This window comes from Delphinapterus leucas, chromosome 8 (genome assembly GCF_059928025.1).
Source record: "Delphinapterus leucas isolate spDelLeu-1000000601 "Yukka" chromosome 8, BTC_Dleu_Yukka2, whole genome shotgun sequence".
Lineage (NCBI taxonomy): Eukaryota > Metazoa > Chordata > Mammalia > Artiodactyla > Monodontidae > Delphinapterus > Delphinapterus leucas.
Window position 1 is genome coordinate 102,331,308 of NC_143136.1, and position 26,844 is coordinate 102,358,151.

A 26,844-nucleotide genomic window follows, 5' to 3' on the forward strand; every position below is an offset into this window, starting at 1 on the left:
GACAGACTGGCTGTGTGACTTGAGAAAGCCTCCTCATCTGTCTGCTTCAGTTTCCCCATCTTTGAGATGACAACGATTATCCTTCTCACAGCCTTGTTGTCAGGATTAAGTGGAATTATATGTTCAACAGCCCGGCTCGGCACCTGACGCACTGTTAAGTATGAGCGCCCACCAGCCCCTTCCCAATCAAAAGCAATCTATCCTGAGCATGGTCTGTGAGTAAATTTGTTTGAATAGTCATGCTTCCTTAAGAACGTCTGACACTGCAATGTCAGTGGCAGTGTCCTACATAAAAGGATTCCTAAATGATCTAAACCATTTTTATTGAGGACTTAAAGTTTTACCACACTAATAGGCCTTCTGTAGACTAGAATACCCATGTCGTTCATTTCTCTTACCTCTGAATATAAAACTGTAAGTTAAATCCCTATATAATTTAGCAACAGCTACATAAAATAGATAAAACTTATAAAATACGGTTTGTCCAAGAGAAAAACAAATAGCTACTGGCTTAAACTGTACTGATGTAATTTTCTAGGAATGTGACTTGTACACCGGGACAGCTCTGCCTTCCACCTACTGTCCCGGCATAATTATTAACAGCACCCTCTCTCACTCTCAAAAGGATCCTTGGTAGGATGATAATTACATGGTCATCTCACTTACCCATCAACTAGATTCCTAAGATAAGAAAAATGTTGAATGTATCCATTCATGAATCAATAACGACATAAGAGGAGACACAAACTAGGTTAATAACTAAAATGAAACGCTAGTAGGAAAAGGGGCAGAGCTTGATATTCGAAAACACTGAGGCAAATGTGAGAGATGACCAGTTCCATCACTAGCAACAGCATCACTAGTTTCCACAAAATCACAATTCAGAACAGAATTTCTATACGATGCTACTTTTTTTGTTGCTTTTACCAGCTCCTAAAGGAAATATACTCAACAGAAAAAAAAGAAAAAAAAAAAAACATAAAACAAAAGTTAAAGCACTGGTACCTTGCTCCTGGAGTCTCCTAACAGCTGTAGGCAGGAAAATATTGAAGGATGGGGAAAAAGCATAGAGAATTATGTCAGAAGCATATGTGGGGATCGTTCTTGCAACAAAAGTGTACAGCAGAACATATCTTAGCAAACCAAAAATACAGGTTAGCAAGCGATTCGTGTCAAGCGAATAACAAAGAACGCTTTCACAATGGCATTTCCTAACCCTCCTACGCCTCTTATGAGACCTTCCGGTATCTGCTGGAATTCTTTGCTGAAACTCTCCACATAGCACTGAGGTATATCCCTAATGCCGCTATTAACTCTGTCGCCTGCTCCTAGGACAGATGCTGCCCCGGGACTTCTTTTCTGCGAGCAAGGACTGTGTACCATCCCGGCGCTATCTCTTCTGGAGCAGGTCACTTGGAGAGACCAAGCAGTTTGGACAAAACGTGGTAGTGAGGGCAGCGGGGGTGTAAGGGGAGCTGGAGCTCAGAGAAAAGCCCAAGTCAGGTGAAGGCAAAGCCCAGACTCTCCAGTCCTGCTCTGCCCCCTGGCACTCTGGGCACTGTACCCCTCCCCCGCCCCCCCCCCACCGAAGTGCTGTCTCACCGAGGAAGGGCTTTGCGCATCCATCACTTCTTACCCCTCTGGCCCCCACTTCTTCAAGTCCCGAAATAAGTAAGAAACAGATTCCAAATGCTGCAACTTGGAAGGAAGAACCGCTTCACAGAATTGTGCGCCACCTCGTGACTCTTTAGTCAAAGTCCTGCTTAAAGCAATTATCCTGAACTCCAGTTATCTGCCAGAAAAAGCCCTCCTGCACACAAGGCTGATGAACAGAGCTGGCCGGGCAGCCCTCACCATGAAACCATGAGGAGAGCGGAAAACTGCTTGCTCACAGATGCTTGCCAGAGAAATCTGGCTGAGCAGGAATAAATGAGGGAGGGCCAGGAGGGATGAGAGTTGGAATCACTGTGGCCACACGCTATAAAGTTTTGACTGGATGAAACGGCTGGATTTAAAACCTCAGGGTCTGATCCTATAGCCACACACTAGAAAGTTTTGATCGGATGAAACACGGCTGGATTTAAAACCTCAGGGTTCTGATCACTGTGGCCACACGCTATAAAGTTTTGATCAGATGAAACAGGGCTTGATTTAAAACCTCAGGGTCTGAAAGCGGGGTTATTACCTTTGTTCATTAGAAGAGAACAAGTCTTAAAACAGTACAAGCAAGGCCAGAGATCGGGAAGTTCTAAAGAATGTCTATTTTAAATGCTGAGCACATAAACCAGAAAGTACAAGAGGCTGTGTTACTACCAGCTGCAATGCATCTTTAAAAGGCCATTTGACCACAAGCTGATTCTACTTAGGAATTCTTTGCTATAACCATTAGTTTAAGGACTTCTAATCACTTTACGTTGCTTTTTTAGATATTACATTGTAACAGTGCAAAAACATACTTCACTAGTGCTTCATATCCTCAGAGTTGACCTCAAAATCTGGGAAAGTTTCCGTAAATAATGACTTAAGGACTCATTTAAACAAACAAACATAAAATCATATGGAACAACTAGTGAGGGAAATGGAATAAACGCAAGATTTTCAAACCACAAACGCTATGACCTACTGTTATACAATGATATGCTTAGGCTATGCCATCAAAGCCTGTAAAGCAACAGAAGCAATAGAAGGGAATAAAGGAAATGCTGAAAAAAAAAAAAAAAGATAAAAAAGGAAAAGAAGAAGCCCAATGACATCAGAGAAGCCTGATGTCATCACAACTTCACTGATACTGCGGAGCACAGAAGACATACTTGATGCTACTGTGTCTTGTAAGGCCAGTTTTCACTTACGTACAGAGTTCACAGTTTAAGAAGAAAAGCATAATAATATAAATTTACACAGTTTAAAGAGTGTCAAAGATGATTTAGTGACCTGGTTTGGAGACTACTTCCTGTTAAGACAGAAAAACGCAGGTGAGTAATTCAAAGAGACTCCACCCACATCGTGCCTCTTACCAAAGCATCAGCAACAGCAGCTTCCAGATCCGCACTGGTGCTCAGAACCCGCATGGCATTCACAGAGCCAGGTATTCTTCCTGCCTGGCCGAGCCCAAACCGGTCTAGTTAAAAAACAAAAGCAAAAGATGTGTCACTTTAATTCACGTGTTTTCACTTCTTTGCGACGGCTCCTGCCTCGTCCCACTTACTGGACAGAGGACGGAAGCATCTCTAGTCAATTTTCACTGCACCTGACTTGTAGTTTCAACTACACCTGACCTGCTTATTATCAGTGGCAGAGGTTCACCGTGTTCACATTTAATACGATCGTGCCAAAAAGCATCCTGACAACTGAAATGGTTCTTTAATGACAGTCTATTTTTGAAAAGTGTTGAGACATGCGGGGACCTTATTATAGAAGGTGGCTGGGCCATGAGGGTAGTCTTTTCATGTATACAGCATTCTCTCTAAAGGCTAGCGGCCCTGACATTTGGTCAAACTGATTAGAAAGCTTCATGGTTTGATCAATGAGTTCTAAGTTCTAACGCAACGTGTCATAAAAAGTTAAAATTTGAAACAAATGTATTAAATTGATCTCTGTGCAAATTTTCATTAGTGTCTCTACTGTTTAACTGTTATTAAGCTCAATTAATGTTACGTATTTGTTCATCATGATGCCTGTGTCACCAAAGGCTATTTAAAAATCAGTTTATTAAAATTCTTTAATCTTCACCACAAAAAGCTAGTATCTTTGCTGCAAAACATTAATCATTCAGATAATATAAATTTCTCCTGAGTCCCTCAAAGGATTTTTAAATGATAATCTTTATACGTGTCAACCGAATGGACAGAATGCAAAACAATTTCCAACTTTAGCAGTTCAAACGACTATTCTAAGACTGTTAACAAGCATGGACAATAAAGACTAAATTTTTAAATTTTTTTTGGCCGCACAGCTTGCGGGATCTTAGTTCCCCAACCAGGGATTGAACCCTGGCCCATGGCAGTGAAAGCGCTGAGTCCAAAGAGACTAACTTTTAAAAGTCCCATTACGTAAGCTGACCAGCCTTCCTTAAGAAGTGCTAAGATTGCTTGGGACTCACTGCCCTTGTGAGGCCTTGCTGCTCACAGCTGTGGCAGCTCAAGACAAAGCAGTCCGGTAAAAGGTTCTTATAATGTATAATAAACCTTTGGAAGAAAAATGTTAAGATTAAAAATGCTTTCTCTTTGTTAACAAATAAGACACTGTTTGGACAAGGAAAGTCTCTGCATGTGCCATATTCTAGTAATGAAGCATTTAGAAAAAAAAAAAGAAATAAAAGAAAGCTAATGTCGGTTTTACATAATTGATCTTTCCTATAAAATGATATATTTAAAATTTTGGGTAGGTAACAAGACATCATCTACAAACTGGTGAGCTCTAAAAGTGAAGTGTTATTTAACTTTTTTAAATTGTCAGCTTCGAAACGTTATACATTCCACTGCCACAGAAAGGGGGAAAAGATTTAAACACTGCTATCAAAAGCTATATAGTTATGAATTTTTAGAGGGAAACAAAAATTGTATGTTATACTATCCCCTTTTTTAATGCACTTGTTGCTCGTACTGAATTTCACCATTACGTGTATGTTTAAAAGGTGATTTAATGTGCCAAATAAACTAAAAAGAGACCACAATTCTCTCTCTCTCTAGAATATAAATCATCACCTGAAATAACATTATAAATTTGAGATTTATTATACACATAGTTTTATAAATGATCTTTGTTCAAGTCTCTTTTTTTTCCATTAAAAAAGGGTAGATAGTAAGGGATTTATGAGTAACAGAATGAAAGTAATTCAGTTATAAGCCATTTAAAAATTACCCAGCATAAACGTAAATAAAACAGAATCTTAAAAAAAAAAAAAAAAAAAAAGTAGGTCTCATGCCAGCAATTCTTGCTCCAGGGATAATACTGATTTTTCAGACACAAAATTAAAACTGTAAGAACAAAGCAATTATTCTGTGCTTCCCAGATGCATACAGCTTTGCCATACACAGTGACTGCAGATCATTTGATATACATCGTAGATAACTGAATTTCAAATCTTAAGGGGAAATGTTTGTCTGGACCTAAGAAAATTTATAAGCCTTTTGTTTCCGCCAGACCAAAATCTGCTCTACGTTCTCTCTGGTACTGTCCAGTTTCCACGAGATGGATATATATGACTGTGCCCTCAGTCTGGCCCACAATCTTCAGGGGAATATCCTAATCAGAGAATACATAATAAAATGCATAGGTGGCTTCATTTAGAGGAAAAACAGAGACACTAACTCAGTAAATTGGTCACAGTTGTCACCATCAACAGTCTGATTTAATAGATTATGCCTTGTACTCAGTTGATAAAACTACAGTCATTAGGGATTATTAGCGTATCAAAATGATGCCAGTTAAATCCGGCAAATTGATGCATTATTGTATGCTCACTTTCTGCCCCAGAGGCTAACCAGGGCATTTGGGGTACTGTTACAATGAGGCTGAGATGGAGTGTCTCGGCTCTGCAGGCTGCAAAGGCTACCTTTGGCCTGACTTGATTATCCTAATCGTGATTTGTTTTTCCATAAATGCTTTAGGACAATCCATTTCCTTCAATACATAAGAAATGAGGTTTGCTATAATCTGAAACATCTGGTCACTAAATAGTACCTCCAAGTAATTAGAACCGGATGGTAGTAACTAGCATTAACAGACACTTTATTGGGAGTTAAGACTGAGAGGCGAAAGCCTCTGCTGGATGAGGTCCATACCCCACTTCCTCCGAGGGACCCTTCAGGACACCTATCTGGGGCTGCTGTTTTCCTGGGGGAGGGAGTGAAAGGAGGGGCAGAAGTGCTTCCCTATCCTTTTGTTTTGTTTTGTTTTAACATAAATACGAACACTGGAAAAATGATGTCAAACTGGCTACAAAGCATCTACGGCCTATTAACAGGACCATAAACATTCAACAACTTAAAATAAAAAATAGAAGCACATCGTGGGGGGAAAGAAAATATGAGGTGCATACATGCCAAGTGCTAGCGGACACTGATGGGAACCAGATGTGACAATGAGCGTGTGACAATGAGCGTGGACAGGCATGGCATGCATGAGCACGTGTTCACCTGACTGCCCAACAGAGTCAGCCGTGGCAAGAGCACTAGTGGACCTGGAATGACGTCGAGAGGCTGCAGGTAAAAGGAACGGCAACACCCACAGGGTTAACACACGAGAACCTGAGACAGCAGCGGCCACAGACCGGAGGGAACGCGGGGCTGCTCCCAACGTGGCCGTGTTTCCTCACGGAAAGAGATGATGTTGGGTACGAATGGACAGCGAGGGCCAACCCCCGGGCTGCATGCGGGGCGCTGGCGCAGGAGGAGAGCTGCCTGTGCACCCAGCGGCCCCCGGGTGCACGCTGCCCCCGGGTGCACGCTGCCCCCGGGTGCACGCTGCCCCCGGGAGCCACCGTCGCCACCACAGACTGGGCACGGGAAGGACGCCAGGGGCGCGCCGAGGGGGCGGAGCAGCAGGATGGGTCACGCCTCCCGTCAGGATGCGATGCACACGCGACCATGCACCAGAAACAGAAGCGAAGAAGTTCACACAACGTTCTCTCAACAGACACAGAATGAAGTCACAAAAAGGGGGCTTTCATATACAGGATGGATACACAACAAGGTCCCACTGTGGAGCGCAGGGAACTCCATTCAATATACTGTGACAAACCATCATGGAAAAGAACATGAAAAAGAACGTTCGTATGTATAACTGAATCACTTTGCTGTACAGCAGAAATTAACACAATGTTGTACATCAACTATACTTCAATAAAAAAGAAATAAAATACTTCATGCTTCACAGGTAAAATATAAATCAATTTAAAAAAGAAGAAAGGGGCTCAACAACTGTATTCCATTTTCCCTAGTCAACATGTGTGCTGTTCTGTTGCAGAAATATCCCAATGATTAATGAACTCGCTGTTTTAACTGTTGGAAAGTTGGCTGTAATAAGTTTAACAGCCTTCCTTGGAGAGGCATTTGCAGGCCTCTGGTTATGAGCACCAGCTCTGTGACATATGGGGGGCAAGTCCTGGTCAGATCACAACTAGCTGTGTGGGCCTCGGGCAAAGTACTAAACCCCTCTGTGTCTCAGTTCCTCATCTGTGAAATGGGGCCAACAAGGGTACCCTCCTCTTGGGAGTTAAGAGAATTAGGAGAGACTATACATCAAACACCTGAAACGCTACCAGGCACAGAATAAACCGTGGTGGTTAACAGCAGCAGTGCTGGTTAATAAATGTTATTTTGCTAGCAAGTACTCGTAATATTATATCGCATCAATTCATCAGTCTGAGAAAACATACACCAAACTCCATCCTCGTGTGGAGAGAATCACTTTTAGAAACAATTACGAAATACAGGCTTGGGTCCAAACCTGAATTTATTGACCCGAGTGCCACATAATATGTGGCTTTTTCTTTACCTCAAAAAAAGAAAAAAGAAAAAAAAAAAACCATGCTTCTATCATTACTTGGAAAGAGCACGGTGACTGTAGCACAGAGAGTTCATAGGTTTCACAGAGTGACACTAAGCAGTGCCAGGGTCCAGAATCCTCCCGCATTTACATGCTTAGTCATGAAATGGCAAAACCCCAAACTCTTCAATACAATCTTATTTACTTAAGCTCGTGTCACCTTGTGAAATGTGCATATCTGCGGGATAAGGGGTACTGAACAGCAAAGGTTACCTGGTCAGTAAGGACAAATTTTTACCAGCATGCAAAAGAAAAAGAAAATCCCTAATTCCTCGAGATACACAAAAATAAGTCGGCAAGCTCTAAAACAGGTATTACAAAACAATCACTTTCCTTAAATAAGGAAACTGGCAAAACACTTTGTAAGACTGAAGCAAACTATTCATTTCTTGTACAAGCACAATGGTATTGTATCCTGACAGTTTAAACTGGAAACCATGTTTAAGCAACACCTGATCTGAAGGTTCCTTATAAAGTCGTACTTTGGTTCTATTGCAACAGAATATTCTACAGCAAATCTGTCACGTAACAAGTTCTCTGTCACGTTCTCAAGTGAACGTCCCACAATGGAATCCAAGGTGGACCCGCTTACATCAAAGCCTCATTGACAGCAGAGTCCTAGAGCCTTAATCTCACCTAAAAGCTGTCACTGTCACTATGTATTCATACCACTAAAATGGTCCAAAATAACTTTTTAAGAAAAATGCAAGCTCAAACCCAATATGTAGTCACTGAAACAATTACTTCTGTCCTCTTCTTTTAAAAAGTGAAGGTTGGCTACATAAGTTGATTCAAAGGGGCACTAATACAAAATCTCACTGACTTATAACGGGGGTAGGAAATGAACATTAAAGTGAATGAGAATAAGAAGGAAACATCACACTCTCCGAAGGGCGTAGGAGGCTCCCCAGGGGGCACAGCAACCTTTGGGACTTATCCATGAATTCCCAGGTGCCATCGCCACACCTGGAAATCCCGACTCAGAAACGTGGCCAAGCACTTTCTCTGTACCTGAGCCTGGAGAGGCCTCAGAAAGCAGTTAGTACATTTCGGAGGAACCAATGAAAGACACCTCAGGTGAGGCAGGGGAACAGCCACGCTTTGAACTCAGACCCGTGTGACCTTGGGGAAGTGGCCTCCACTCCCCAGGTCTTGGTTTTGTCATCCAGACAAGAGGGATGACGATACCAGTCCCAGAGGCTGAACAGGACCCACAAGGGTTATATGCCCACTGATCACTCAGCACGGTGCCAGGGACATGTGGGCACTGGTGCTGTTCTTGCTGGACGGGACTTTTATGAACAGATTTAACCCAACAAGAAAGAAAAAAAAGTCATGGTCTAAAAACTGAGCTGAAATGATGTGAACTCCTGCCCTGACCACACAGAAGACCGCGCTGGTGCCAGAGCTTGTGAGAAGGGGAGATGTCTGCAGCCACAGCTCCAGCTGTGGTAGCAGCAATGACACACGTCCACAACCCGGGCTGTCACCAAAACACTTCAGTGGAAATCAGACTGGATCCCTCAGCTCCTCAGGGTCCAAGCAGGACTTCAAGAATCCAGCACACCTTGCCTGGTCCACAGACCACACGCTGGGTCACAAAGGCTGCTTCCATGGACAGGAACAAAAACAGCAGTGTACACGTGAAATAAAAACACTGAACTCTAAGAGACAAAATAACCGAGAACCAGACTGAACTGTTTCACTTATAGAACAGGCTATTTCGAAGGTCAAATCGTGAACAAGGATGCATAGATACACAGCCTTAACTTCAAAGGAAAAACCACCAGTTCACTCAGAAAAGAAGATCATCCTTGCTGCCCTGGATTTTTGAGGATTCTGATCTAATGCTGTGGACTGCTGTGGAAGAGCTGGCAGGGACCAGGTGAGCTGCCCCACTCAGGCCCTCATGCCCATCAGGTAGGACACCTCACACAGGTATCTCCTCACCAAGTCAGGTGATCGTCTAGAGGGCCCTGCATCTGTCCACCTGCTCTTTCTGAGAACTCCATGAGGGACAGTGGTCATGAAGAAATAGGTCTAGATTCTGAGTACTGATACTAATTGGGGGAAAAAAGATACTGGGAAGGAGTGTATGCCTTAGAAGGAGATAGTGGCAAATATTAAAACCTTATGCTTTTGCTGTAACATCCATCTTCCAAAGTGACATTTTTATATTTGAAAGACCCGTTTCATAATTAGAGTCAAAATAACAGACTGCTGCAGTCCACAGTTCCAGAGAATAACTTCAGGCCTAGGCCCTACCGGTATAAAGTGATTTCTACCTGTCATGCTTATCATGAGGAAAAAATACACAGCTGTACAGCACTTAATACGCCCAAGAACTGAAACACAATTACTGAAGAATACAAAACATTTTTCTTTTCTTTTTTTTTTTTGTGTGTGTGAAAGTATGTGTTGATAGACGTCTTACAGGATTAATAATTTGCACTAGGTAAAAAGGTATATGTCCATTTTAGAGAAAGGCAAGACAATTAAAACGAAATAGAAAATGTAAATTCAATACTCTATAAAGCATAAATGTTTCTCTTTCGGTCTTGTTTTTCTTGAATACTAGAAATTGTTAAAGTACAAATTCTAGCTGTAAGGAAAACTGAAACGGCGGGCGTCTGTCAGACAAGCAGCCCCAACTGACACCGAACTGGTGATCAGAGGTACAATATTACCATGTACCATGGCCACCAAATGTTGTAAATTTTTTGTCCTGGGGTGGCACTGGATCACAAACATTAAACAGCCTGTTGGGCCCAGGAAGAATGAAAAGTATCTTAATAATTAACAGTGAACATAAAGGTTTTTGCATTGTGCTGTACACTTAGGCCGTTTATCCAAAAGCAATTTGCAGACCGCTTTAAAGAAAGCTTTGAAGTGACTCGTCTCACAGAAGGAGAGCTAATATTCATGCCGCTTTTTCGATTGATGTGTTCACCCCCAAACCGAGCACACGCTTAGTTTCCTAAATGTTATCATGATGATACTTTTTTTTTTTCCTTCTCTGAAGTGAATCACGCATGGGCTGATCCCTGGTAAAATTCAAAACAGGTTGCAGAGATTCAGTGAGTACGGAGACACTTTGGACGCGCTCAGCTTTTAAGCAGCAATGGTCTCTGGCTGAGCTGCGCCACACGCTGGCAACGACCTCGCAGACGGGCTTGCCCGGAGCAAGTGGTCCTAAACGACAACAGTACAGAGCGAATGGGTGCTTTCTTCCCCTGATATGTGAAAACTGGGAACTGCCAGAATCCGAGCATGCAGAGGGGACAGGAAGGGAGGCTCGGGAAGAGGACGGGAGCGGAGAGGCGCACGGGACAGCGGCGGGGGACAGAGGCAGGTGGCTGGGCCCGGCGGGGCGGGAGGAGCCCCAGGAGCCAGGCCGGCGGGTACTCACCGAGCGGAGGGAAGCCCCGAGCGGGGCTCGTATCGCGGCTGCTCTCACGGCTGGCATCGCGGCTGCACCCCTGACTCATGCTGGGTCGAGGGATACGGCTGCTCCGTGCTAGCGTGCAGCATGAGGGGTTTCAGAGAAGGGGAACAAGTTTAATGAAGACAGAGAAACTCACACATGGTCAGTCACATTCCGTTCACGTAATCGCGACACGGCCCGCGCCTGCCCCTGCTCGGGCCTCACTGACTGACGGGCCAACAACAGGAGGGGGTGGGCAAAGCTGGACTTGCCCACGGCCTCGCAAAGCTGGGCATTTCAGTGGGAAGGTGAAATAACACCTCAAGGTAAGAAATGGAAAAGAAAGCTCTCCAAAGAGCAAACTGGATCAGAATATACAAGCTCCAAAGTCTTCTGGAAATGATCAGTTTCTATGGTTTCAGCACACTCCTCCCTGAGAGGATAATAAAAGGCCATAGTCATTTTCATATGCACTGGGTCCTTAGAAAGATACTTTAATCCGGATTAAAAACAGAATAAAGGCTCTGGTCACTGAACTCCATGAACTTACCTAATTAAAAGGAAGACTGTTCACCTCCCCCAGCCTGGCCTTCTTTACAAAGAGAAGTCATGAGGACTGACCCTGCTAGAGAGGCTGCGTGTGCAAATCAGTGTGAGGATATAAAGAATCGGGACTGCTAACCCCTCATTCACTGATCTCGACATTAATTCTGGTGTTTTCTATGGAATCCAAAAAGATCCGTCGGTCACCCCTACCCAAGCACCTCCACTCACCCAGCCTCACACCTGAGTCCATCCCAGGTGGCCTGATAGTCCCAAGAGTCATGGTTAAAGATCATCCACTGGCCTGAGAACAGCCAGTTGGATAACTTTCTCACATCACAGGAGACTGAGACGACAGAACCCCATGAGCAGCCTAACGGCTAATATAACTTGGCCATAAATCTCATGAAAGACCATGATTTTCTTATTTTTCAGCTTGCTTTGAGAAAACAGAAATGCAGTACTGGCAAAATACTCAAAAACAACTTCGCAAACTGAAAGCACGTAGCCACCTACATGACAGCTGATGGGAACAACAAATATTTCCATCTTGAGAGGATCTACTAATTCTGGATTAGACAGAAATGCCTTTCTCAGAAGGTTTGGAAAATATAAATTTGATTCACTGCTGTAAAAACCTCCATGTTTACTACATTGCAATGAGCAAAGCCTATAATTTCAGCGCAAAGGTAGATTTATTATATGGCCAAACCGTCACAAGAATGTCTTACAAACCAGAATCCTAAAACTCCCTGAGTTAGAAGAACATGGAAGTGAAAAACCAAACCAACTTCCTATTGTGGTCTCTGCTCAGTGCCAGAGGTGAATGAGACCCTAAAGGTACCTAAGTGATGTGCAAAGGTTTATCAGGTCTGTGCTGGCGAGCAAGGCAAGGTCAAGCCCAGGAACGCAATCTCAGCCATCAGTCAAAATGGGGCTTCATCTGGAATTCTCTAGGAATTCCTAAACTCTCCTTCATTTTGCTATAGTGACGTGGAAGCACTGAGTTTTCACTCAGAGTAGTAGTGACAATTTAATCAGCAATTCTTGATAATATTCTAAACACCTCCTGCTCCTACCATGAAGGCCAAAGCAACAGGTGTTAAATTAAACTTAAAAAACTAGGGAGTATCTACTGACCCCGTCAGTAAAGGAAAAGTTGCATAAAACCTACAAAAGAGTCCTTAGCGGGGGGCCACTACCACATCTAATGTAGAAATGCCCTCTCCAACTCCATGCTAGCTCACTGGTCCAGCCACTCAGCCGCTCTAGATCTCAGCCTCCAGTTAGGAAGGTGAGAGAGAGAGAGAGAGAGAGTCCCCACTATTTAAATGAAAAGGGTACCGTGAGATAAGGTACGTACGTAGGTACGTCTGCGGTCCCTGCTGAAAGGCATACGTGAAAACCTTGTCTTATTCCACCGGCCACTCCAAAACAATCATCAAAAAGCAGTAACGCCAGTCCTGATAGGTCTTCACACGTGGGCATGCTTAGCTGACCATTTTCTTACAGCTCTTGCCCGATTACGTCTGAATTTTCACATAGTTCTCACTCCCTGCTTTAAGTGAGCAGATATGTTACAACAATGGGGAAGCTCTGCTCTCTCCCCAGGCTGAGCTTGCTTTGTGAGGGCAATGAAGAACGTGAGAAGAAATAGGTAGATGCCATGTGAAATAACAACAATCATAATTCTTAACGAGGTCTACCGTCCTCGTATTTGGCCCAGAGAACGTCCATTCACCCATCTGTCCTGACCGCCTTCTTTACCATATGGCCGGTAAGAACACGGAGAAAAAGAATTCTGTTTACAATTCTGGGCATGGTTTGGCCCCAAACTTCATTCAAGTACACTTAGCGGTGAAATCAACAGTTCAAATGTTGGATAATTTAAAACACAAGAGGAAGAAGGTCCCCCTTACTTGCAACACCATTTCCAAAGACTAACCTACAAGGAGGATTTAAAGTAAGTATACACATAAACGATTTTTACAAAGACTAATTGATTAGGCGTCAAAACTACACCACAACATACCGAATCACCCTGTCTGTGTACTGAGCACCGAGAGTGAGCGTTCTGTGTGGGAACAGGTTTTGGAGGAGGGGTGGCAGAGGAGGGAGAGACGATAAAACACATCTGCCGCATGAGCTTCCTAAAAGCAGGCAGGCTTCTCAGGGAGTTCTGGAGTCCTGCACGGAACGCTGGGAAGCCTGGAAAACCCTCTGACTGGTTTTCATTCCTTGAGTGACACTCTACCTTTATAGCGTTTTAAGGGAACTCCTGACTTTTGTCTTTCAAGGAAGGATCCTACCAGAATTCCTATCAAAAGCAGAAGTACAAGAAGAACAATGAAAACTCCCGGAAGTTAAAGACATGAAACGTCTCTCTAGCCTAGACATTCTCATGTCTTGGTCTTGCACACAGTAGTCTAATCTAACAAAGAGCTAAAAGGAATTATTAATTTCAATTTTTTTCAAAACACATTTAACCAGAAAAGCATCTGAGAACACTTTAAATGCATATCCACAGACTGTTAGGGGCAGAAAGTCCAATGTGTTCATAGCCTTTTCAGTAGACAGTTGGGAGAACAAGGGAACCAAAGGCCAACTTCCAAAACGTGACTGCTGTAGAGGTCAGCACTTCGTGTGACTTTACCCTAAGTCACACGTAGAAGGAAACAATTTACACACACACTCCTCCATTTGCTCAGTTTATGAAGGAATACATTTCAGAAAGAAGGGCGTGGGAGGGTTTTGTTTCTTAGTTATCCAACAGGAGTTACATCCCGTTTTGCTTAAGAAACCTTAAATGCTAAAGAAAAAGAGCTCTGGCATCATCTTTATCACAGGTGAAACAGGAAAATTTAGTTAAGAAATATTATTTCAAACAAAAAAAGGCGTAGTTGAACCAAATACAATTTGCAGATAACTAGAATTCTTTCTCAGGGCAAATTCCAAGCTATGAGGAAAACTATTAACCGGTTTGGGGATTATAGAAAATATTCTTAAAAGATACTCCTACTTTTTTTTGAATATTTATATTTAAAGTTGCTATACAATGAACCAAATGTTTGGACACATAGACATATACCCAGTATATACTAAATGATCAAAGAAATATACACTCTATTACAGAAAAATGCTAACATATCTGACACCCCATAAAATGGAATCTATAAGCAGTACTAGAGGAAAAAAGTGGAAAGATGTATTTTACTCATATATATTTTATAACTGTGTATGTATATTCTCACAATGTGCAAAAACGTCTATAAAGTATCTTCTTTAATCAGAATTGTATGTATGACCTCAAAGCTCCATCCACAACTAATCCCCTTAACGAGCATCAAGGAAACAACTTTCTTCAAAATGATGTTTCAAATAAGAACGCTTTGGAAGGTTGACAGGCTCCTATTTAGTTCTTACTGATGGATGATGTTCCATAGGACTTCTTTCAAAGGCTTATTAAACGCTGTCTTTCCAGCTACCCACAGTGCAAACTTCATACTTAAGAGCATAGACTGCCAGGTCCTAGAGTCATGTTAGATAATCGAGGTTGGATTATTTCCCAATTTCAAGAAGAAGGTAAAAATGGCATCTTTAATAAATTTAAAAAGTAAAATCCCCAAAAAGGAAAGAATTTTTGGGGCTTCCCTGGTGGCGCAGTGGTTGAGAGTCCACCTGCCGATGCAGGGGACGCGGGTTTGTGCCCCGGTCTGGCAGGATCCCACATGCCGCGGAGCGGCTGGGCCCGTGAGCCATGGCCGCTGAGCCTGCGCGTCTGGAGCCTGTGCTCCACAGCGGGAGAGGCCACAGTGGTGAGAGGCCCGCGTACCGCAAAACAAAAACAAAAACAAAAGAAAAGAATTTTTAGCAGTATGAAACAAGTCAGGATCACCAAGAAACATCCTATAAACTTAACTAATTGTGGGAAAAGGACAGCTGAAACCTCAAGCCTAGGTTTGAAATCAAATGTTTTTTCCAAACAAAACCAGATCCAAATACACGTATGTGACAACAACAAATCTGAAATTTGTCAGTAGATATTGCAGTCATGATATTTTCTCTGGTTGTATCCACATTACTTGCTATTACTGGATGCAAATAACTGGTCAGCTCAGGGACCATGTTCATAAAGCCCACAGAAGGTCAGCATCACGCAGCATTTTAACAAAACCACGGCTTGATTACATTTCTCACTTGCTTCGGAAATGTTGGTCAAACCAAATCCTTTCGATTCTACTTCTTAAATACCTGCCCCCCACCGCCTTCTCGAAGTACAGGGAGCCTTCAAGGACATTCGTGAGCTGGACCCTACCAGTCCCTCTGCCCCCATCTCCCACCCACTCTGACAAACATCCTCGGCTATCGTCAGATAAACCACTAGTGGTCCCAGGGCGCACAACGCTCCCTCTCGTCTGACCGCTTCTGCACAGGTTCCTCTCTGCCTCATCTCCCCACCCTGCCTGGTGCCACCCTATACACCTCATCAAAACAGGGTCGATTCTGGGAAGGCTCCCCTGGCAGGAAACCTAGGAGGACTGGGGCAGACATTCCTGTTCTACGGTCCCAGAGCGCCTGCCAGGGTATCTGTCATACTGCCTTACATTTTCACCTCTAAGACCACAAGCTCTTTGAAGTCAGAAGCTAAATCTACTGCATTTATCTTCTAATCATAAGATCTAACAACATGTGCCTAGCACATCACAGTAAACGTTCCAGTATTCAATAAAAGTTATTGAGGAGATAAATGAATAAATGACAAAGGTAAGGCAACAGGACAAAAGAATACAGTATTCTGATTTCACATTAGTAGGCTTTTACCCTTAGAAAGCAGGTGAGACTATAAGAGTATGAACACAGATTTTTCACAATAGATCACAAGACTTCTAACCGTTTTACTAAAAAGGGAGCACACAAATTAGATTTTAATAGAGTGAAAGACTGTTAAGCTGCTGAGAGTCATTCATATAAAATCCTACTACAAAGAAACTAAACACTACAACACAAAAATAAACACTATATATACCTAGTTTTCCTCTTCTTGGTTTTTATGTTTGAACAACATTATGTCAAAAGGAACAACTACAGATATTCTGTGATGATAATTTTCACCAATTGGGTTAGAGAAGAGCAAAATCAAAATAAATGTGGACCCTACAAATTGCTTCTGAATATTTATATAGGTTAATGGCTATTTATTGCTAATCAGTGAAAGACAAATGGAAAAAGCAACAGTGCTCCTGTGCAGGAAATTGTGCAGGAAAGAAGCCTGCCCATTCCCCCAGGTTAATGTTTTGCAAAATGACTCTAACCCACAGAAGCCCACAATGGTGTAATTCTTTCCCATCAGTGTGAAGGTAAACCCCACATATTTGTTAGTCCTAACTGAAAACTGAACCTGCTATCATCTGTAGAAAGCACAAACTGAAATGTCTTTTTAACACTGGCAAAGTGACATCCTCGGTTCAAAAACAGCTATTTCCCACAGGAGACAAAGTCATTAGATTATAATCAAAATTATGACCAGGTTGGGAATGATGTTTCAAGATCTTTGAGAATTCTCACCTAATCCTATGCGGTTTGGACTTGTTTCTCGGCTACATCCCTGACTCCTGGGAATCTTGCTTCGTTTTTCTGAAGAGGGTGTCGCAGGTGGGCCTCTCGAGGAACCCCCAGCAAGGCCACTATAACCACTTCCCAACAATTTCCCTGGGGAACTTGATCGGCTGCCAGCTAAAAATGAAGCGAAACAAAATTGAATAATAGATGTAAATCAAGAAATAAATTACAGTAATTTCAGAAGTCAGTTTACACATGAGTTTGGATCAAATATCAAGAGAATTTTATATAAAAATAGCTTCCTAGCTGGTAACATCACTAATTTTTCAAAAACTAAGGAGCATAAAGGAACATCAAATTTTCATAAAAGAGTATTTATACACAGGAGAATTAAAGATGGAGTTCTACAGAAATGACTGCAAAATTTCTGATTCAAAAGAGCAGGCTCAGGTTGAGTACAAAAAGCCTCTCAGTTGCACAGCAAATTTCTACAAATAATCACAAAGGCGTTTATTTATTAACTGGTTTGTTTTCTGTAGGAGTCGGTATGTTAAAAAATGGCTGAAAGAGTAGAAATGTAACAGAAATTTCTTAAACGCTGAAGGAAGACTCCATTAATCTAACAAATGGAAAAGGAGGCAGAAATATGGTAAACAGAAATCACAAGATAAAATGGTAAGAATAAGCTCAAACATATCGGTAATCATAATAAATGTGGCTGGATTAAATTCAACTATTAAAAGACAGATTCCTGGATTGGTTTAAAAAAACTGAAATGAAATTCAACTGTATGTTGTTTATAAGAGACAAACAACATACATATAACAAAACAACAAAACAGAATAAAAAACAGCATTAAAAGAGAAAAAAGGATGTTTCATATTGATTAAATAATTATCCTTAAAGATATAATAATCATGAAACTTTATGCTCCACGTAACATAGCTTTGAGATAGAAAACACAAAAACGATAAAAATCCAGAGAGATTGAAAAGGCCGTAATTATTAATATATCTCTCAGAAAGACTAATACTAATGAAAGATTAATACACTACTCAGAAACTGGCAGACATGCAGTCAAAACTATACAGATATGTATAAACACACCTCCCGCATATACACACGATGTATAGTCCAACAAACAGAATACACATTCCTTTCACATTTCCACACAGGAATAGTACAAAAACTGACTATGTACTAAGCCTCAAAGGAAATCTCAATAACCTTTTACAAAGGTAGAAATTATATAGAAAACATTCCCTGATGTGAATGCAATAAAATTAGAAATTAAAATCATAATATGGTTAGTTATTTTTATAAATGGCTAAGTGACTACATACCTATATAACCATTTCTTGTAAAACAAAATTCTTTCTTAAAGAAAGCAGCAGAATTTTAAGGATCGTACCAATACACCCAAATGGCAGTCATTAACTTAGATCATCTCCTTAAGCAGAGAAGGCAATAAAATTCGCAAATATCAAGTATTTGTTATCATGTAGCAGAATAGAATGATCCAGAGGGAGAAACCTTCAAAATAACACTTACCTGGAAATTAAACACACACACACACACACACACACACACACACACCCCTCCATCATTCAAATAAATCACTCAGATGACTACTTACGAAAATTCGTACTTTATAATGATTTAACTACAGTTTAAGTGAAATTCATTATAAAATTATCAGTACACGTTCCCATGAAGAACATGTCTCAGGATCTATTAATTTTGCCCATAAAATCTGAGCACACAAATAAACGATTAAGCTGTATAAAAGGAGAAAAGAAATCCATTTCAAACTCTGGAATTTGAACATACAGAAAAAATGCAGCAAGATTAACTAAGCTCATAATAAAGAGAGAAATTAATATTGTGCAAGGAACATGGGGTGAGGGAGAATGCAAAAAACAAAAAAAAAGCAAGAAGAGAAATGGCTTACCACCAGCAGGATTAGCAGATCTGGATCCTTGATTATGAGAGCAGACCAAAGGACAGGCAAAAAGTGGATTAAAAGACAATAACACAATACAGAAGGTCAGCATGCAACACAGCACAAATGTCCTTGTTCACAAACACATTAGCAAAAGGGCTGTTTTTCTAGGTCTTGTTCCTCCTAGCCTATTTTCGTACTTATTTTCACTTTATACACATCATACTGTATTAGCATTTATTTCAGATCTGCTCATGAAACACTTATGAACCTACCATGCGCCAGGCACAGTGCCAGGCGGATGAGATGCAGAGAAGATGCCGGGCCCTTTGGGGGCACCTGCCCTCTGGCTCTGAGCAGCCTGGCAGAAGTGACTGCATCTTACCATCTGTGTATCTCTACCCCTGCACATGGTGCTCACCACACAGGAGGTGCTCCAGAGACATCAACCAAGTGGAAGAAACCACTACTAGGTAGTTTCATCTGAATGTCTTATGCCAAATTCTCCAATATTTAAACATTAATCCTCACATATTTAAGTCCTCAACTATTCAAAAGATGCCAACTGTTAACTGTCCTAAATTTAATATTAACGAAATCTACTTACTCTTAAACCAGAACTATGAATGCTAGTTTAGCTACATTTGTAAAATATCTAGATGTGCTCCTATCTACCTATTAAAATAATTTTTAAAAGAATATTTGGAGGGTGGGAGGGAGGGAGATGCAAGAGTGAAGAGATATGGGAACATATGTATAACTGATTCACCTTGTTATAGAGCAGAAACTAACACACCATTGTAAAGCAATTATACTCCAATAAAGATGTAAAAAAAAAAAAAAGAATATTTGATTTATATATATAAGTTTAAGGTCCAGGCTTGATCGTTTGCTGGTGTTGTCTCTTTCCCTTGAGTGGAATTTGGTGAGTAAAATAAAACTGATGAGCTTTTCAAGTGGATCCCCAAGGCAAAGTGCAGTATTTTTATGACTGAAAAATTAAAGCTCTATCATCCCCCGCTACAGAAGAACTTTATTTCCACCACCTCTTAAGCAGAGGACCCAGCTAGGGGCAGGGGCCCTTGCAGAGGCCAATGCCAATAAACAGCAGACATAAAGAAATGGAAAATACTGTTCAGCCCTCACTCTCCAAGAAAGGAAACAACCCTATACAGCCTATACAACCCTATACAATTTTTTTATTCAACTCAATTTCAACGTATTGACTTATATTCTGAGTCTCGAACATTTTTGGCCAAGAAAAATTTTTTTTGCGATAAGACCCGACTCATATTTATGAGGTCATGACCAGAGTATTATATCTATCTGTGACTCCAGGTATCACTAGGGTTCACCAGAATAACCAGGGCCTGGACACTACTCCCCAGGCAGGGGCTTCTGGACTACACCTGCACAACCTATGCTGTGTGGTATGGTGTAATACACTAAAAGCATGGGCTTCTGCGTCAGACAAACAAGCCTGGGTGCTGTCGTCTCACAGCAGCATGTCTGACCTTGCACTTTCTTTTCAGAAAGGACATAAGCTTCTTTTAACATGAGGACTCTAGTTATCAAAGGGACATGGGGAAAGCATCTAAATTCAGGAGGAGCTGAGGAAGGCATTCTAAACACCTACGAGAGAAGCTCACTAAGGTTTGGCCTCAGACTAGCCGCTCTCTACACAAGCCAGACAGCTCCTGGGGCCACGAAGGAGGCCGACTCCGTCAGCTGACGAGCACCTCCACCGTGGTCGCCTGCCCAGGAGGGCCCTGACCCCCCGCCCCACTCCTAGTGCATAGACCGGGAAGCTGGGAAGTGAGACACCAAGCCTGAATCCTAAGAGAGATCAGAACACACTCATCCCGCCCACGGCTGCTTTCATGGCTGATGTTAACAAATCAGGTGACTCAACACATACAGAGAAGCAGCAATGGAAGCAAGCGAGGGCAGCCGAGCGAAGCGAGAGCCCACACTGGCAGGAGGAAAGGAGCAGAGTGGCATGTTAGCGCAGCGGGTGATGTGGGGGGGGGCAGCTTCGAATGGATTTACTTATTGCCGCTGGGAAGAGACCTCAGCATGAAGTCATCTCCCCCCCGGAGCTGCTCTTGAATGACATCAGGATCCCTCATCAACGGCAAAATGGGTCCCAGCCCAAGTACGATTCACTTTGGGAGGCTTGAGGGGAGGGAAACTGCATTTCAATGTTTCCTGCCTAAGGATACAAAGTGTAAATCACCTGGAAAGGGGACACAGGTACACTGGAATACCCCGTCTTGTAAGCATCCAACAAACATCAAGATTATTCACAGTGTCTTAGAACCTCAGAAATGTGTTTTCCCATTAAGTCGATGAAAATACTATAAATTTTCAGCTGCAGAATGGCTGTTGGATAAAACTAAGAGAGCAGAGAGCATAAAATATACTTCTTACGCTGGGACTGTGAGACCACTTTGGCGCGGCTGCGGCCCCGACTGTCGGAAGGCGTGGAGGTGACATTGGTGGCGCTCCCAGAGCTCTGCCGTCGTGTGCGGATCCGACCTGGAGGACACGGCAAAAACAGTGCTTCCGTAATGTTTCCAATACGCGCGACCACTCCTCGGGCAAGGGGCACGGGCTGAGCCACCGCCAGGGGAGCTGGTCTCCCACGTGTGGTCCTGACACGCGTCCCTGTGTGCACACACAAATTCTACAGACACGTCAGAAACTCCTCAGAGGGACTCAGGAACCCATCAGGTGCTTTGCTTTCAATTGTTTTAGCATATTCTATTTTCAGATGGGGAGGTGATAGTCACTTGAGGGTTTTTTCCACAATTTTTTTTCCAGATTAAATTCTCTCTCCTGTTCATTGCCGACATGTCTGTCGAATTTCCAAAAGCAGGAAAGAATATTAGCTGTCATCTTCAGAAAACTACTACAGGAAAAAAAAAAAAAAGAGTAAATGCAAAATAAAACAAAGAAACCTTCTTAACTCAGCAATCAGCAAAAGCTAGATCACCCTGGAGAATAAATGTGTCTTGCTATGTAGCATTAAACTTCTATTTTAAAGCATGTATGCCAGCAAGTTTCTAGGCTGCAAAAAGATGAAGTTTATAGAAAGAATCAATATTAGGAATACCTAGAGAAGTGACCTAAAAATAATGCAATGTCATAGGCATTTATGAAGAATATTTGCCATTATTAAGTAAAGCAATGTGTTAACTCCAATTATTAAAGCATGAAACCATAAAAATAAAAATGGATTCATAAACACAAAATCACTGATGGTAAGACTAGAATGATAAGGAATTAAACTTTTTAAAATACAGGGCTTCTTTGTTTTCAAAGGGGCACAAATGCCCCGATTTCCATAATTCAATCGGAAGAGCAATCTGATAGGGAAAACACAAAGCAATTTGAACTCCCACCGGCTTCTTACACTGTTCAAAAGCACATCTACCTCATCAACTGAGAAAGTTTGCAGAAAGGCAATACGGAAAAACAAATCCTAGGGCTTGAAAAGGTTCAAGAAAGGAAGGTAAAGAGCAATAAAAGAAAGCACTGCACTTAATTTAAAAAAAAAAAAAAAGGGAGAAAGAAAACTAGAAAGAATCAATGACTTTTATTAGCAGTTGAATGAAAGCCCTACAAGTTCTAGAATCCAGACTAAAATTAGGAGCTATATCATATAGGATACTATGAGCTATATATGTGTGCACTCAAAATCCTCACACCGGGCTTCCCTGGTGGCACAGTGGTCAAGAATCCGCCTGCCAGTGCAGGGGACATGGGTTCGAGCCCTGGTCCGGGAAGATCCCACATGCCGCGGAGCAACTAAGCCCATGCGCCACAACTACTGAGCCTGCGTGCTACAACTACCGAAGCCCGTGCGCCTAGAGCCCGTGCTCCGCAACGAGAGCAGCCACCACAATGAGAAGCCTGTGCACTGCAACAAAGAGTAGCCCCCTGTCACCACAACTAGAGAAAGCCCGCGAGCAGCAACAAAGACCCAACGCAGCCAAAAATAAAATAAATAAATAAATAAAATTAAAAAACAAAAATCCTCACACCAACATATAAGTAATTATTCCCACTTTACACATGAGGAAACAGAGAAGCAAGGGGGTTACTTAATTTGTCCAAGGTCCCACCACAGGTTCAGACGCCTGTGCCTGGCTGCCTGGCGGGCCGACGCGTGAGCTAGGGCATTTTACTCTGCTAAGGAAGTCACCAAGAAAACTGAACGTGAAAAAAACAACTGAGTCTAATTTCTTAGGATTTTTTAAGTGATCATCCAAACCCTCTCAGCTAAGAAAATAAAAACATCTTCTTTGCTATGTCCCTGTGTCCTCCACCTCCCCCCAACCCCCCACTGGTCATCATTCCCTAGCATTTCTTTATGTTTTTAATATACATAGTTGCATAACCAAGAAATAGATGGCATTATTTTATATTTTTTTAATGTTTTTAATCGTATCATAGGCTATATATTTCTCCAAAACTTACTGTTTGGCTCAACATTTTATCTGTGAGCTCAGTTACGGAAGTGATTTTTTGTAGGACGTAAAGGAGAGACCCGTTTTACTTTTTCTGTGTGACTAACGAAGGTCCAAACAAATTTACTTAACCCCTTTCTTAACTAACCTACAAAGCCATCTTTGTCACTTACAAGTACTTGTATACATGCAAGGGTCCGTTTTCTCCACTGTGGTGTCTGCCCCATCAGTCCATGTGTCCATCCTGTGCAACATACACTGTTGTGAGTAGCTTTTCAAAACTACCTTCCTAATTGGTAGAGCAAATCAAGCCACTTTTCCCTAAAGCCCTCTGCTCTCTTGCATATGCGCACGTGAAGATGTAATAAAAAGACGTGTTGAAATTCTGACTGGCAATGTGGAATTTGGGGTTAAGCTGGGGGCGGAGGGGGGGCAGCCCTATGATATCGATCTTTCCATTCATTAGCATTTTCTCTTTTTCACCTTCTTCAGTGTCTTTCAATAAAGCCTATAATTTTTCCAAAAGTTTTATTCAATTTTTATAGACTTATTCAAAGGCGCCTTATTTTTATTATACACAATACAGTTGATTATATTGTCTAACTTGCTGACAAATAAGAATATGACTGTTTTATATATATATATATATATATATATATATATTTTTTTTTTTGGTGGTACGCAGGCCTCTCACTGCTGTGGCCTCTCCCGCACAGGCTCCGGACGCGCAGGCTCAGTGGCCATGGCCCACGGACCCAGCCGCTCCGCGGCACGTGGGATCCCCCCGGACCGGGGCACGAACCCGTGTCCCCTGCATCAGCAGGCAGACTCTCAACCACGGCACCACCAGGGAAGCCCCGACTTAACTCTAGGGACCTTGCTAAACTTTTATTAATCCTACCAATTTACATGTAGATTATGTGGTGTTCTCTAAACAGAAAACCACCTGCAAATAAGACTTCAGTTTCCTCCCTTCAAACTCTACCGCTGATCACTTTATCTGCTGTCTTGGACACACAGCACAATGCTCAAGAGAAGCACGAGGTAGGCTTTGCTATCTTGAGCCACATGTAAAAAAATAATTCTGGAATTTCACAAACTATACTTCAACAAGTGAAGAAAACTCATTCCTAACTGCTAAGAATTTATCAGAAATGTTTCTGGAATGTTTTAATGCTTTGCTTCCATCTTCTGAGATAAAGAGGATTATTCTCCTAAACGTACTGAGCTGCATCTATAAGGTTTGAAAGTATCAAACCTCCGCTGTCATGACTCACGCAGTCACGTACACAGAATGTCTGTATTGTACCTCATCTGATTCTGGTACCAAGGTCACAACAGCTACATGAAACCAGGGAGGGAAGCCTTCTCTCTTCCTGGTCTCTGAGTTTATGTAAGACGGGAACTGTCCCATGCTCCACAACTTGCATGTACAGCCGTCTGAGCATGGTAGGGATTTTGGATATCTTTTCTATTTTAATTAAGTAATTAGCTTTTGGTGGGGGGATGGAGTTTTAGGTACTGATTCAAATTATTTAATGAGTAGTCTTAAAACTACTTGGGTTTTTTCTTCTTCTTGAAGAAACAGGTTTTTTTCCCTAGAAGTTCATCCAATTTGCTTTAAAATTGTTAACATAAAATTGTCATAGTTTTCTACTACCCTTTAAAGCTCTACTGATCCACACTTATACCTGCTTTATCACTGCCAATTCTCAAACTGATCTTTCCAAAAGTTTGCCTATTTTATTAGTATTTTCAACGAATCACATTTTGTATTTCTTAATCCTCTAAAACGAATGTTTAATTCCTACTTCATTAACTTTTACTCATATCTTTGTTACCTCCTCCCTCCTTTTCTTTGGGTTTATTCTGTTCTTTCACTGACACACTGGAAACAAACTAATTCAGTCTCTCCTCTAATATAAACTTAGGGCTAGGAACTTCCCTCTAAGCACTGCTTTTGCTTCATTCCACAAGGATTAATATGTAGTTCAACATAATATGTTGCTTTTGAAAAAATGGATTATAGGATCTCATTTGTTAATGTTCTGCTTTGGAAAAATAAGTTGGATCCATACTTCACACTTTACACCAAGAAAAGCAGCAAATGGACCTAAGATTAAAATGTCAAATATGAAACCATCAAAGTTTTAGGGAACTTCCCTGGCGGTCCAGAGGTTAGGACTCTGCGCTTCCACTGCAGGGAGGACGGGTTCAATCCCCGGTTGGGGAACTAAGATCCGACATGCCGCATAGTGCGGCCAAAAAACAAAAAGTTCTGAAAGAAAACATGGGAGAATTCCATTGTAACTTGTAGTGGAAAGTCCATTCTCACTATAACAAAATTAAAAGCCATTAGAAAAGATTGATAAATTTGACTAATTTTTTTTTTTTTTTTAATCTCAGGATGGCAGGAAGAAAACTATGAGCAAATTCGAGAAAATGACAAATGGGGGAAAATTATTTGCAACTCCTGTCATAAGGTGCTAATTTCCTTATCACATAAAAGATTCCTAGGTATCAATAATAAGTTCAACAGCAAGTGTGCTGGTAAATGTTTAGCAATTAGAAGGGAACTGTGCAGGGGGTGGTGGTGGTGGTTGGGGGAGTGTTCTGCTGACTTGTGGTGCTTTGCAATTCCCTGGTGTAAATATTCCCACCGTGGCCTATTTGAGGCCATTGATATAATGTAAACCAGCTTATAAAATTCCTGAAAATCTAACAACTGGAATCTGATGAACTGGTTCAAGCCAGCTTCAACACACCACGGTCACATCCCAATAAAGAATGGTCAAAGGCTAGGAATAGATATTTAACCGAAATGGAAATGGCCCCTAAATGTATGAAACAGTGTTCAGCCCCCCAGTAAGAAAAGAATATTAAAATGACATTAAGAATGCTATTTATCACCGACAAGATTGGCAAAAATCTTAAAAATTTGCTAACATTCTGGCATGTAGGCAAACAGGCGCTCTCATTCATTCTTTGTGGGAGTTAAAATTAACACAGTCCCTATAGAGGGCTATTTGGCAATACCTATCACAATTACAAATGCGTGCACTTTTTAATCCAACAATTCCACTTTGGGTAATTTATCCTCCCAATATTCTTGTGTCCATGCAAAATGATGTATATAAAAGGTAATTCGTGGCAGCACTGTTTGTAACAGCAAAACTCTGAAAACAATCCAAATGTCTATCAATATGGGTTTGGTTTGTTCAAGTTAATCCACATAGGGGAATGTACAGCAGTATTAATGAGTGAAGAGGTTCTGCAACCTAACATGGAAGAATCTTAAGCTATAATTAAGTGAAAATAATGAAGATGCAGAATAGTGTATGTAAATATGCTACCTT

General features: G+C 41.7%; 1 protein-coding gene across 1 annotated transcript in view; it reads right to left on the reverse strand.

The window, feature by feature from the left end:
* The window catches only part of CLASP1 (cytoplasmic linker associated protein 1), a 266,955-nt gene that overhangs the window by 64,331 nt on the left and 175,780 nt on the right, over window positions 1-26,844 (reverse strand). Inside the window, exons 22-27 of the mRNA XM_089916904.1 lie at window positions 21,447-21,554; window positions 17,081-17,248; window positions 10,958-11,065; window positions 6,138-6,200; window positions 3,015-3,118; window positions 1,006-1,029 (exon numbers count right to left, since the gene is read on the reverse strand). Of these exons, the coding sequence (XP_089773030.1) occupies window positions 1,006-1,029; window positions 3,015-3,118; window positions 6,138-6,200; window positions 10,958-11,065; window positions 17,081-17,248; window positions 21,447-21,554 (575 nt within the window). The remainder of the gene's footprint in view (window positions 1-1,005; window positions 1,030-3,014; window positions 3,119-6,137; window positions 6,201-10,957; window positions 11,066-17,080; window positions 17,249-21,446; window positions 21,555-26,844) is intronic.